This window comes from Petromyzon marinus, chromosome 6, assembly GCF_048934315.1.
Source record: "Petromyzon marinus isolate PM22_M1 ecotype Great Lakes invasive population chromosome 6, UKy_Petmar_22M1.pri1.0, whole genome shotgun sequence".
Lineage (NCBI taxonomy): Eukaryota > Metazoa > Chordata > Hyperoartia > Petromyzontiformes > Petromyzontidae > Petromyzon > Petromyzon marinus.
Genome location: NC_133672.1, coordinates 7,247,000 through 7,260,929, shown reverse-complemented (window position 1 = coordinate 7,260,929; position 13,930 = coordinate 7,247,000). Strand labels below are relative to the sequence as shown.

The 13,930-nt window shown below is 45.4% G+C and overlaps 2 protein-coding genes across 2 annotated transcripts; both read left to right on the top strand.

Moving 5' to 3' along the window:
* The first annotated feature begins 625 nt into the window (after positions 1-625).
* Positions 626-1,593, top strand: LOC116939602 (NXPE family member 4-like). The gene has a single exon (XM_032948196.2). It carries the CDS (start codon positions 935-937, stop codon positions 1,583-1,585), a length of 651 nt encoding a protein of 216 aa, XP_032804087.1. The 5' UTR covers positions 626-934; the 3' UTR covers positions 1,586-1,593.
* A 686-nt stretch (positions 1,594-2,279) lies between these two features.
* LOC116939601 (NXPE family member 3-like) lies at positions 2,280-5,156 on the top strand. Its single transcript, XM_032948195.2, has 2 exons — positions 2,280-2,397; positions 3,620-5,156. The coding sequence occupies exons 1-2, from the start codon at positions 2,280-2,282 to the stop codon at positions 4,156-4,158; spliced, it is 657 nt and encodes a 218-aa protein (XP_032804086.1). The 3' UTR covers positions 4,159-5,156.
* Positions 5,157-13,930: the final 8,774 nt, after the last annotated feature.

Genomic DNA, 13,930 nt, shown 5'->3' with positions numbered 1-13,930 from the left:
CTAAATTGAAAACTCATTTCTTTAGAACAGCTTTTTCTGTTTAGTTGTCCTTCCCTCGCACCTCCGATTAGCACGTTTGGCTACGTACGGTGCGAAAGAAGTTCAACATACATCATCACATTTTATTTCAACCATTGCCATGCTCTGCTGCAGTCGAGCGATGGCAGCTGTTCCTCTGTGGCACAACGTGGACACCGGCCTGCATGCGGGCATTCGTCTGCCAGTGGTCCTCAACGGGGAGCAAAGATTTACCGTATTTGCGATCATAAAAATTGCGCAAACTATTGGAATTCTGCAGGATGCAATGGATTTTTTTTCTTGTGAAGCAATGTATCATTGACTTTTTAACGAATTATCATTGGTGACCACATTCCCATACATCTGTGACCGTAGTGTTAATTGCATGCTTTAAAATTGATCGTTTTACAATATTTAAAGTGGAAATCGCTTGAAATGGAATATATCGTTTGTAAGGGTGTCTAGGGTGTCATTTGGCATGTACATAGCAAACACGTAATGACACGTGTACACACATTTTAAACATATAACTTATAGTTAAACATTGTTTTACAAATGAACATGACACCACAGTAAAACGCCTCAATAAATGAGCAGTTAACTGGTGCACACCACCACTTCATATAGAATGTTGTCTATCTGTAACAGTTGCAGATGTGGCATGAGTGCCTTCTGATTGGAGAGTAAGGATAGGATGAGACTGGAGGAATAGCTCAGTGTCTGAAAGAGGGTTCCATGTGGTTTGCACCGTCCGAGCAAACATATAACGCTGAGCCAACGTTGATGAAACGGTTTCAACCTCACGGCAAAGTTGCACGTTTACTGGGTTTCATTCCAGTTTTCCCTTCAGCTTCTCAGGGAGCATCATCATCGTGTGAAGCCGAAGCTTAACTATCAAACCATCAGAGGGGCCGATATGCTGTCCACAGCCGAGCGCAACAATGCCACCACGCACGCGCCGGGTTACAGCCGATCCAAGTGGCACCTGCCAATAACCACAAATCCCATGCTCGTGACTTCGGCCTCGGAAAGCGTTGTCACGATTCTGAACGGACGGCAGGAGCATTTTGTCGGCGAATACCTGCGCGCGAAGCTGGAAATGCGAGACGCCACCGGCAAAGCCAAATCGCACGGGGGCGACTTCGTCATGGCCCGGATTTACAACGCAGACCTTGGCGCCGCGGCTTCGGCATCCGTGACCGACCACAGCGACGGGACCTACACCGTGGAGTTCAGAATCCTGTGGCCGGGAGAGAGCCGGCTGGAGATCATTCTGGTCCACCCCGGTGAGGCGGTGGGGATTCTGGAGAACGCAAGGGAGTCCGTGCCAAACAGAGTCAGCTTCTGGGGAACGTTCGTGGCGGGCGAGGCCAAAAAGACCGCGGTGTGCGAACTGTTCCTGAACACAACCCAAGAGATCTGCAATTTCACTGACGAGCGTTTGGGTGAAGGCTTGATTTGCAAAAAGCCTCGAGGCTTTCCCTGCTACTCTATCCACGGATACACGTCCTTCACAAAATACTGGGAAGTATTCACTCAAGATGAACGGAGGCTTTTCTCAAGGTAACACTTTTATTGTTGTTGTTGTTATTATTACCCCGGTAAGCATGGAACGTTGGGTCAATTTTGGCCCGATGTTGGTCCAACGTTTTCAAAAGCACGTACCCACGACGACAACAACGCATTATGCGTGTTTCATTGCAGGGACCACATCCTGGTGCCGCTGCGAGTTCCATATCACGTCCATGCCTCCATCACGGACGGTGAGGATTTGTGTGACGCGGAAAGCTACACGTGAGAAGCCGACGTGGCCACGGCAGAGAACCCCAGTGTCAAGTCCCGTCGCCTGAGCGAGGCACTCTCATCACAGTTGACTCGCAACATCTATACTTCTCGTTTTACACTTAACATTTTCCAAACGGATGTTTTTGTTTGTTTGTTTGTTTTAATTGCTCTACACAAACGACTTTTATTCAAATGACGAGGTAAATTGGAGACCCCTTGCGGTGTAGAATTGGGAACTCGTGACGGCGTAGGATTTTGCAGCCTTATGCTTTGATTCATGATTGGGATCCCCCATCGCCTTTTGCTCTGTCACATTGCAAATCTAACGACGCAACGTCTACCAGTGGCTTGATTTGTGTTGTACATATGTCACAGAATCGACTACGAGGCCACCTAAACCATGCGTCCCTGGATTGCGAACCGCGTACCCGAGCGGCCACTACTTTGGCAACGTCTGGCACTCGGCCTTGTGCGACATGAAGCATTTCGACGATCCGCAAACGATCCGAGCTTGCCTGAAGGAAAAGGAAATTATTCTACTCGGCGACTCAACCATAAGACAATGGTGGGAATATCTCAACGAGTTTGTCAGAGGTAAAGCGGATCCTTCGACTCGGGCCGGTCTCTTCTTCCCAAGGTTCGGTCGGTCAGCTCAGCAGCGACCATGGCACCAAATCCGGTCCCAGTCTCCGTTGCCTATCAAATCGCGCGGTTTCGTTCATCTCCAATCCCCCTCCGTTCTACGTCCGACTGGGGATCGTGAAAGTGGGTTACCCCACTTCTGTGCGGGGTCAACCGTGGTCACTCTTAAGGAGAAACCAACTCCCGTGTCCGTCTGGCATACACTACGTGCAGGTGTCGGTGGTCATGTGAGTAAGAATGACCATGTGAATAAGGATGTTCATGTGAGTTAGAGATCTTTCCTGAAAGGCCTGCGGGAGGTTGCTAAATCCCCTCGACTGTCCCCATAGTCTGGAACTCCCCCTGCCACTTGTGCTATCGACTCCCTACCTCTGTTCAAGTCAAGGCTGAGAGCCTTCCCCTTGTCATCTGCCCATAACAGGACTGCATCTATTCAATAAATAAGCACGCCCAGTTTGTCCACAGCGTCATTAGATGCGGTGCAATTATGACATTGCATGCATCCACATTGTGATGTACAGCATATTGATCCGGTCGGATGGTTCAGCGGTAGAGCGGGTGGCTCGCAAGCAGAAAGTTGCGAGTTTGATTCCTGGTTTACCCTATGGAGAGACTCGCCCCTGCCATAGGAACAGGGATTTCCCACCACTGGCTCGGGGCTGTAAACAAGAGTTAAGCACCGCCTCAATGCCAATTTGATCGGGAAATTACTTCTACTGGACTTGTTGATGAAGATGTTGACAGTTTTTATTCTTAAAAGTCATAAGAAACGAACATTTCTCTCGCAGGTGCACGGAGCCAGTTGTGAATATGATGTGATATAAAGCAGGGTCATTTCTTGAAACGTTGCTTTATTATGTGTATGTATATCCTTTTAAGGCCACAGTGTAAAGGACGGAGGTGTTAAGTTTTTGTTGTTCATGATTTTACGCCACTGCCGACGCAGAGTGAGCAAACCATTCCTGCAATGTTGATCATGGTTATATATTTTATATATTATATGACTATATATTTTATATATTATATATTTTACATATTATATGATTATATATTTTATATAGTATATGATTACATATTTTACATATTATATGATTATATATTTTATATATGATTATATATTTTATATATTATATGATTATATATTTTCTTTTCCCCTAAATCTCATTTAACGTAGAGTTGAAACGTTTGACCCTGAAGACGCCTGGCAAAGGAAGACAACAGCCAAGGTTGGCAGTCGACATCGAGCACAATATTTCCCTGCAGTGGTACTGCCACGCGTACCCGCTGATCACGCAGGCCTACACAGTCACGCAGGACGCCTGCTACATCGCCCATCGCATCGACGGCACCTTCGGTGGGAGCCATACCGTGGTGGCCATTTCCCTCGGCGCTCACTTCGTCGTCTTCCCCATCGAGGTCTTCCGCAGGCGAATGCAAAACATCGGAGCTGCCGTGGCGAGGCTGCTGCTCAGAAATCCCAAGACGAAAGTCGTCATTAAGTTGGCCAACACCCGAGACTCGACCAACCTGGAATTTTACAGCAACTGGAACACGTTTAGGATTAACCAAGTTACAATGGAGGTGTTCAAAGACATGAATGTGGCATTTGTTGATGCGTGGGACATGACTGCGTCGATAAACTCTACAGACATCCACCCAAACAGAATGATCGTAAAGAACGAGGTGGATTTGTTCTTATCGTTCGTGTGTTAGCATACGGGGCAGCAATCGTCCTGCTTCGAACTACGTTTCAAGCGAAAGCAAGTCTCTGGTCGGCATCTTCAGACTCGCTGTCGCGAGCGCGGAATGTAAATCACGAAGTGTGTGCTGGGACGCTGCCGTTGCTGCTGCTGGTGGTGGCGGTCTAAGGCACGGCTCTAGGACCGGCGTTACTTGCCATAGGGACCCACGACGTTCATTTCCACCATCATGGACCGATGCACGAGGCAGATTCCCCCTCCTGCCTGTGTTGGACTGGCGACGGACCGAGACATCTCTAAATGGCCATCAGCGGGGCTTTGTCGACTTACTGTCATGTCCAGCTTGAACCTTTTTTACTCATGCACGTCCGTTGCATTAATTTATTCTCTTTGAAAAAAAGGTTTCCGTTATTGTCTTGTCTTTGTGAATGGACGCTCGACTCTCCCACTGCTCACGCCAATGCCAAGCTAACCAATCACTCCCTCGGCTCTGCACCGTTTACAGCTTGTGCATCAATGTCACCCGTTAAGATGATGTCATGCACCTCGCCCTCATTTAGCAGTTAATTTTTTTTCAGTGCTTGTGTGTGTGGTGTAAATATTTGGGAATTTCTTAACTTGCAGTGGCTTTAGAGTCTTAGCGTTTACTGGGCAACTCTGCCCGATGTTCTCACCATAGGAACAAAGAACCCCACTCCTCCTTAATGGCTGCCACCTGTCTCTCGATAACGGAAAATGCTTCCACTCTTGACAAGTGTGAAGATGTACCCTATCATTCTCACCTCGCTGAGACCAATTTATTCGTCTCAATCCTGTCTCCACATCGCAAAGGTTTGCTTCTTAAAAGTTTGCAGCAATGGTCGAATCAAGATGGCTTCCTGCTCTTGCTGAAAATTCTTATAATCTCCGATCTCATTAAGGCAGAGTTATAATAATGAAAGTGTTCCGTGGTTTTGTAAAATTCAGACAGAATGACAAACCCTTTTCATATCGATACATACATGTGGTTTGCTGCTGGGAATGTTTTCAGCTTAGTAGTGGAAACATTCCGAGGCATAATTAGCTGTTCCGCTGCGTATTTTTACACATTAAAAGGTATTGATATTCCCATTGTGACTTTGCGTTCAGCTATTGTTTGGCGATATTCTGAAGTTGGGTACACATTTCTATTCTAATTGTTTTACAAAAACAACCGCGCGTCAGGTCACGTGAGACCACACTCGCTCTCTCTCGAGACCGACACGAATCCTTGCCCTGACACGTTAGATGGTAGTAATAGGTTTTTACCCTTTTATCTGGCACCAAAACTGACGCCAAAAGGCGTACAACTCAAAAACAGCGCACTACCAGAGTATTGAGAGCTCGGGGTAAGAATTTACATTATGAGACCTCCTTTGCCAGTAGCAAGGACAGTGCATATCATTATCAGAGTTTCGATTTAAAGCTTTCGTGACTGCAATGATTCATCTTCTTTGGTTCTTTCGGTAAAGTCACGTAGAATGAGAATAAAATAATAAATTGATAAAATAAAATAACACAATAATATTCTCACGACGTTTCGGCCACAACACAAGCGGCCTTCATCAGGTGAAGGGAGCGAGACTGTCTGGTAGGACAGCGCTGGAGTGAGAGAGCCACGTTCAGATCACGGCTTTTAAGCTGTGTGAGAGGAACAAAGAGCCTTGACGAAGGAATTAGCATAAAATTTAGCATTGAAAAGGCTGAATGATTAGCTTGTGACTGGTCACAGAAATAGCTATGTTAAAAGTTAAAGCATACACATCCGCAGAGGCACCCATTGTTAAAAGGAATTAGCATAGAATTTAGCATTGAAATAGCTAAATTAAGGCATTCGCTTGTAACTGCTACAGAAATAGTTACGTTGAAGTCAGAGCATACACATTCACCGAGGCACTTAGTACAAATCAAAACAGGATAATTTAGCATTGAAATAACTAGGCGAATTTAGCATTGAAATAACTGGGTGATTTGCTGGTGACTGGTCACAGAAATGACTACAAATCTGAGCTATTCACAGTACTATATAGTGAACCAATAAAAACTAAAATATAAATTACCTTCATGTTATCAATAAACTCTATATTCTCCAATCAGCTAAGCTACCAACCATAAGTCGTTATATATCACAATGCTATATGGCGAAAAAATGGGTGGATTCTTACCCTCAAATTTCCGTACCACGGATAGCTACGGGCCCCGTTCAGACGGACGAGTTCGTCCATGGTCGGAACAGAGGGGGGGAGAGAGACGCCATATAGCATTGTGATATATAACGACTTATGGTTGGTAGCTTAGCTGATTGGAGAATATAGAGTTTATTGATAACATGAAGGTAATTTATATTTTAGTTTTTATTGGTTTACTATATAGTACTGTGAATAGCTCAGATTTGTAGTCATTTCTGTGACCAGTCACCAGCAAATCACCCAGTTATTTCAATGCTAAATTCGCCTAGTTATTTCAATGCTAAATTCTCCTGTTTTGATTTGTACTAAGTGCCTCGGTGAATGTGTATGCTCTGACTTCAACGTAACTATTTCTGTAGCAGTTACAAGCGAATGCCTTAATTTAGCTATTTCAATGCTAAATTCTATGCTAATTCCTTTTAACAATGGGTGCCTCTGCGGATGTGTATGCTTTAACTTTTAACATAGCTATTTCTGTGACCAGTCACAAGCTAATCATTCAGCCTTTTCAATGCTAAATTTTATGCTAATTCCTTCGTCAAGGCTCTTTGTTCCTCTCACACAGCTTAAAAGCCGTGATCTGAACGTGGCTCTCTCACTCCAGCGCTGTCCTACCAGACAGTCTCGCTCCCTTCACCTGATGAAGGCCGCTTGTGTTGTGGCCGAAACGTCGTGAGAATATTATTGTGTTATTTTATTTTATCAATTTATTATTTTATTCTCATTCTACGTGACTTTACCGAAAGAACCAAAGAAGATTATCAGAGTTGTTTCTTTTTGTTTGCATTTTGACTGCTTCTGTTGTGGTTATTGCAAACATGATCCCTTGTATAAAGGTGTCAGTTTTGGTGCCAGATAAAAGGGTAAAAACCTATTACTATATCTTGCTACTGGCAAAGGAGCTCTCAATACTCTGATAGTGCGCTGTTTTTGAGTTGTACGCCTTTTGACGTCATCTGGTCCAACACCAGTGGAGACTAGGCTCTATGAAAAGCCGTTTCGGGTGTGGACCAATCAATTTCAAGGACAGTGCATATCATTATCAGAGTTGTCTCTTTTTCTTTGCATTTTGACTGCTTGTGTTGTGGTTATTGCAAACATGATCCCTCGTATAAAGGTGTCAGTTTTGGTGCCAGATAAGAGGGTAAAAACCTATTACTATATCTTGCTACTGGCAAAGGAGGTCTCATACGTTAGATGGTAATCATGTGGACGATGTCGCGTTTTAGTTACATCCTCATAGCTAGTGAACTTTAAAAACATAGTAAAACATTATTATTTTACTGCCAAATTATACTGGATTCTTGCAGTCACGAAAGCTTCAAATCAAGATTGCCAAATTATACTTGATTTTGTATACCACGCGGTGCTACCAACAATTGTCCAAGCTCTGTGGTCATCTATGTTACGATGTATTCCATTAATTAATCAGCGTTCATACCTGTCAGGGGAGGGGTAGGCGAAGCACCCGAAGTAAACCCACGCCTGCAAAGTGTTTTACACCCTACCCCCATACAGGTGGAAGTTATGGTGTTAGTCCACATGTTGATGTACCGCACTCTCCTGGATGGTCGGGGTATAGCTCCCTCCTCGATACCCACGGAGGTTCACGGCACGTGTGTGATCCAACAACCCTCGCTGCCTCCACAGCAATGAATTGTCGGGATTGTAATGGCTGTTTTCGTTATCTAAAAAAAACAACAACTTTTAAAATGTAATGAATATGAATTCGGATATTAACAAGTATCTCATAGAAAGTGCGTTTTTACAAATACGGCGAATCTGGATTCATGCCTGGGCCATAAACCCACCACCAATGGGTGTGCAATCCGTGATTGCACGGCTCTCTTGGTGACGGAAAGCGACGCAAATAAAGTGTTCCAGATTGAGTGAGAAACTAATTTTGTTTCTCACAGGTGTTGGGGGGAAGCTGTGAGCGGCTCTCACCAGGACCAGGCAACTTAAACTATAAAACTGCAGACTAGTTTACCAGCTAAGGCCCACTAAGCTATATGTATATATTATGAGAAGCAACCTGGCCACAAGTGATAGCCCAACGAAGTGGCTTATCACGTGGAAATATATAGCAGCCAAATACTCTCAACGCATGTTTCTAAATGCGGAGGGGAAATCCAGAAGACCAGGAGAAAAATCCACGCGACCATGGGGAGAGAGACATGCACACTCCAAATATGCAGCAGGCGTCAGAGTCGGCATCGAACCCCACGACCTCCTGTGCTGAAAGTTGACCTCACGGTCTGCATAGTCGCTACAAACGTGTCTATCGTTGGGCTGATCCGGATGATGACTGCTAAATATTCCCAGTAAAGCAGATGCCCTCGTCGAGACAGTAACTGCATTAAAAAGACACGGTCTTCTCTCACAGCGGGCAAGGAGGTGTACGTACAGTCCCAGTCCTCGCACCGCCTGTGCACCCGCGGTGACGCGGGTGCACAGGTGTAATTAGCCCAATAATTCACCTCCATGAACTGGTGAGGGTGAGCTGGTGAGTGTTAAGGTACACGGATGGTATGGAGAGTTGACGCGTTCTATGAGTGCTGATTGGTATTTATGAGTTGCGATGGGGGGGGCCGAGAGGAGCTGATGAGCGCCACAACAACAACCACAACAACAAAACACCGACCGGCTACAACAAACAACAACAACTCGCACTGTCTACTCGTCGCTCTACCGCGCGTGGTCTTCTGCTGCGGGCAGGCACGGCCCCGCGCCCGTGTGATGAGCAGCACGGAGTTGTGGTGGTGGTTGGAGAGACGCCTACATCCTGCAAAATAGTTGTGAACTCGAAAGAGTGACGCGTGGAAAAGAGAGCTCGCCAGACGAACTGTGAAAAACATCTTCATAGCATCGGATTCCTCAAAGTGAAATAAAGATTCTGAAAGAGTCTGACATTTAGGCAGCGGTGGTGGGACATGGGGTCATTTCGATATCATTAGGCCAAATGTAAATGGTGACTCCTCTGTGAAAACGGAGTGGATGGAGAGATTGGGTTTCTCTGTAACGCCTTCCTCCTGAACACTCCGACGGTCTGTAGCCATCGGAAGACTAGAATTTGCGTTTGAAGATGTTTAAAATATATTTTTTATGATATACACTTTTAAATGTAACCTTCACTAACCTGCTTCCGTACCTTCCTTAAAACCCATTTCTTCTCCCGAGCCGATCCTACTGCTACTCCCTGCCCCCGCCACAAAGCTACGACCAGGACTACCCCTACCACTACCCCTACCCTGACCCTTATCACTACCCAAACCCCTCCTTAACTACTCCCTCTTCTGTCAACATAACCACACCACCACTTTCAATAACCCCAATCTTCAACCACTATCATGTTATGTACAATTTAGTAATTGTTGTAAAGCACCTTGGAATATATGAGATAAGAAGTATACATTCAGCTTTTACATCTCTCCGGTACTGCAGGCGTTTAACGGAAGACTATTAGTCTGAAAAAGAGCTCCTAGAATGTCGCTGGGAACAACAACGAGCAACGATGCTTGTCTCAGCATTGTGCACAGCCTCATGTGCCACCGGCAAGGCGGGGAGAGTGAGTCCTTCTCGAAGAGGGCCATCGAAAGCCTCGTCAAGAAGCTGAAGGAAAAGAAGGACGAGTTGGACTCTCTCATCACGGCCATCACCACAAATGGCGCTCACCCCAGGAAGCGCGTCACCATTCAGCAGACGCTTGATGACCGGCTGCAGGTTGCCGGTCGAAAAGGTTTCCCACACGTGATCTATGCTCGCATCTGGAGGTGGCCTGATTTGCACAAGAATGAGCTGAAGCATCTCAAGTTCTGCCAGTACGCCGTTGACCTGAAGGCCGATAGCGTCTGCGTTAACCCGTACCACTACGAGCGGGTCGTGTCTCCCGGCTTAGGTACTGGCTTAGACCTTGGACAACTAACACTTCATGGATCTCCACCGGGTGGGCGACTGGTTAAGGAGGAGTTCATGCCGGAGTGTGTTCCGGTGGAGGGTCCCGGCCCATCGCTGCACGTCCCCGACAGTTACTCGTCCATACAGATTATCCAGCACCAGCCGGGGGGGGGGGGGGGGCCTGCCCGTGGGACCAGCCTCTGGGCCCCCCTCATCTCGGCAACCCCCTCCTCCTCGAGCGGGGAGCCGTCAACCTCCACATCTACCTCGGGATTCCCCGCTCTGCCTGCAGGTTTGCCGCGGTCTCTTCACCCACGGGGCAGACTTTGACGTGGGCAATAAAGATCCTTCATGCAGTTGTCCTTGGCCGGTTTTATCATTCAGGTCAAGATTGGTCCGCTCCTGCATGCAAATAATCTATAAATGAGGGAGTGGCGGAAAACAAAGAGAGCATTATTAACGATTGATGATTTACAGCAAGGGTTGCAGACATCAGGATAGAATTCTAGATTTGAAGCTTACGTGACTGCAAGGATCCATACTTTTTGGTTCTATTCGGTAAAGGACGCGACCTGGCTTGACTCTCTTAATTCCAACGCTGTCTTCGTGACAGCACGGTCCCTTCACCTGATTAAGGCCACTTGTGTTGTGGCCGAAACGTCGTGATTTTTGTTGTTTTATTTTTTACCTACGTGACTTTACCGAATAGAACCAAAGAGTATCAGGATAGAAGTTAGACTGCTGTCCTACCAACAACTCAGAGTATCAACTGAACGTGCGACCCCAACAAAATATTGTTTATGACGTAGTTACTTACCTGGGTTGCGTTCTCAACGGTTGGCTTCGTACGGTGTGAAAGAAGTTCCACATACATACCTCAACAGTAACAAGAATTTAAGATTTGTTTTTATTCGGGCAAAGTAATTTCCTACTAAAATGAGCCTTAAGGCTCTTTTCCCTTCAGATCTCAGAACCAGCGGTGGAAATTACATATTCCTATGAAGGAGGCAAGTCTTTCCAGTAGACAGGCGCTGTTGCCTTCCCAACAAAATGATAGACATTTATCGATCCTGGGGGGATGATTGGCTGAGTCAAAGCGCAAACTGGGATTTGAATTTGCAGCCCTGAGCCGCTCCTCTGCTGAGCCACCATAATGCGCTCTTTGAGACATCGCTACATTGCCGTATTAAAACCTACGGGAGTGATATCATTAGAGTGCTTCTATTGCGTGGCTGATGTGGCGTTAAGGTTTTTCTATGTCATAAACGAAGCTTCACATTCAAGTTAGCCCTGGACACAGAGCGTCGGTGTGTTGCTACAACATGAGCACCGTTTGAGATGTGAGCAGTATTATCCTTTAAACAACAAATATCACACTTGCTGATGATTCCTGCGCAACAGTGGCTTGCTATTTGTGCGTGTGCGTATGCCTAATGGTGGTGGTTCTTTTAACTGAGCGTTCTCTTGACACTCTTGACCATTGTTGTCCAAAATGTGATGTGATAATGCACAATACGGTCTATGAGGATGTATCACACTGTTTGTTAGTTTTTTGAGGCAGCTGGGCCAGAATTTGGAAAAACTTAGCCCAATTTTCACCCAGGCAACTGGAGAGCACAACCCAAGTGTTTCTGACGTAACATTAAAACAAAAACACATTTAAGAATCACAGGTAAGAGGCAAACAAGACATACACTCTTAAACAGAAACACAAATAAAACAAATATAAAAACTAAAATCTTATTAATAATGGTTATCATCCTATCCGAGACACTGTTCCAGGGCCCAACCAGAATGTTTTTAGCGATGCACCCTCCAGAAACAGGGGCCGCGTGTGTAAAGAGCACAAATCACCTTCCTCCAGCCCCCCTTGGCTCACCTCCACCCCACCATGGCAGGATAGGTTTTTTTATACTGGTAGGAACGAAGTTGTAAACTGAGTGTACCAGCCTGCAATAGATTAATGTGTCCGTCCGTCCGTCCCCTTTCAATACTTTAACGGAGTGAAATCTCGTGCTGTTGGGTGTAAAAAAAAATTCCAATGTTCCTACCAGCCCACCCTGCAGGGACCTGTTTTATTTAAACTATTGATTGCATTAACTGACGCCTTTTTTATTTAATGACGTTAGATCCATATTTGTGTATGAAAATGGTTATATTTGACAGATGAACATGTAAAGTCACTTTAAGATGTTTTTCTTGTTTCGTGTTTTTTGTTTTTTTGTTTGTTATGGTTGCACCCGATTCAAGAGCCGAATGGCTCTTGAATCGAAAAAAAACAATGAGTAATTTTATGCAGTCACGGAAGCTTTAATACTTTATTAAACTGAAACTGAAAACGGAAACTCCTATGAGTGTGGATACGTGCTATGAGCGCTGCCGAGTTCCACGAGTGCTGGTAAGTTTTTTTTTGATATATTTTTTTAGATGTGTCTCTCTCTGAGAGATATGTCTCTCTCTCTGCTTGCGTGTCTCTCTCTGTGTGTCTCCGTGTCTGTGTTTTGTCTCTCTCTCTCTCTCAAATGTAGCAATCTTTGTATGAACGTAATCAACCGGGTAAGGTGTTGACTGTTGTGTTAGCCGACTCTCTGTGCTGTATTGCATTGTATTTCTAAGTTCACTAGGTTTGTTTTCTACCTAATGACGATTGCTTGTGTTGCAATCGAAACGTCGTATTCTATTACTCTTTGGTTATTTCGGTAAAGTCACGTAGAAAGAAATTAAGTTAAAATGTCTTTCTGCGCTACTTTTACCGAAATAACCAAATAGTAATTCCTGCAGTCACGAAAGCTTCAAGTCGTATAATATTATTTTATTCATTTCCTTTCTACGCGACTTTTCCGAAAGAACCAAAAACTATAGAGTTGTGTTTCAGGTGCACAGGGCGTTGAGAGAGAGAGACATTGGTAGGGTTGACGCGGACCGGGATGAGGAGCGGGCGACTCGCGTCGCCCTTGTCCACTCCTGAGCTCTTCAGAATCGACGCGCGAACACAAGATGAGAGATGGAGGTCCTCGTGACCCCTCGACTCTTACGCAACAGAGCCGAAACCCGCACAATGTTTGTGCTTTGCCTCAACGCCTGTTTGTACTGACCCCCCCCTCCCCCCCATTGTCTGCAGTTTTACATCCACGCTTCTTATTGGGCAGCGGACACGCTCGCTCTGCGTTGCCACAGAGTTTCGTGAGCAATGCAAATACTATACACTCTTTGGTTCTATTCGGTAAAGTCACGTAGGTAAAAAAAAAATAAACAAAAATCACGACATATTCTTAGTTCTTTCGGTAAAGTCACGTTGAAGGGAAACAACAAAAATCACGACGTTTCGGCCACAACACAAGTGGCCTTCATCAGGTGAAGGGGCCGTACTGTCCAGAGGACAGCGTTGGGGTGAAGGCCACTTGTGCTGTGGCCGAAACGTCGTGGGTTTTTTGTTGTTTTATTTTTTACCTACGTGACTTTACCGAATAGAACCAAAGAGTATGGATCCTTGCAGTCACGAAAGCTTCAAATCTAGAATGCAAATACTGCCAAATTCCGTGTCTCCAGGCATACCATTAGTATTAGCACAACTCCATTCCGTGTTTCCACGTAAAAAAAAAAATCACTACTGTAATGATCCAAGAATGTCTGTGTGTAACGCGCGTGACATCACTTCACGTCGACCCGCCCCCCTCATTA

What these genes read in the sequence shown, in the direction of transcription:
- LOC116939601 (XM_032948195.2), top strand. Translation starts at nt 2,280, where the DNA reads ATGAAGCATTTCGACGATCCGCAAACGATCCGAGCTTGCCTGAAGGAA. An exon ending in TCTCAACGAGTTTGTCAGAG is followed by an intron (nt 2,398 to 3,619) that starts GTAAAGCGGATC and finishes CATTTAACGTAG; the next exon opens with AGTTGAAACGTTTGACCCTG.
- LOC116939602 (XM_032948196.2), top strand. Translation starts at nt 935, where the DNA reads ATGCTGTCCACAGCCGAGCGCAACAATGCCACCACGCACGCGCCGGGT.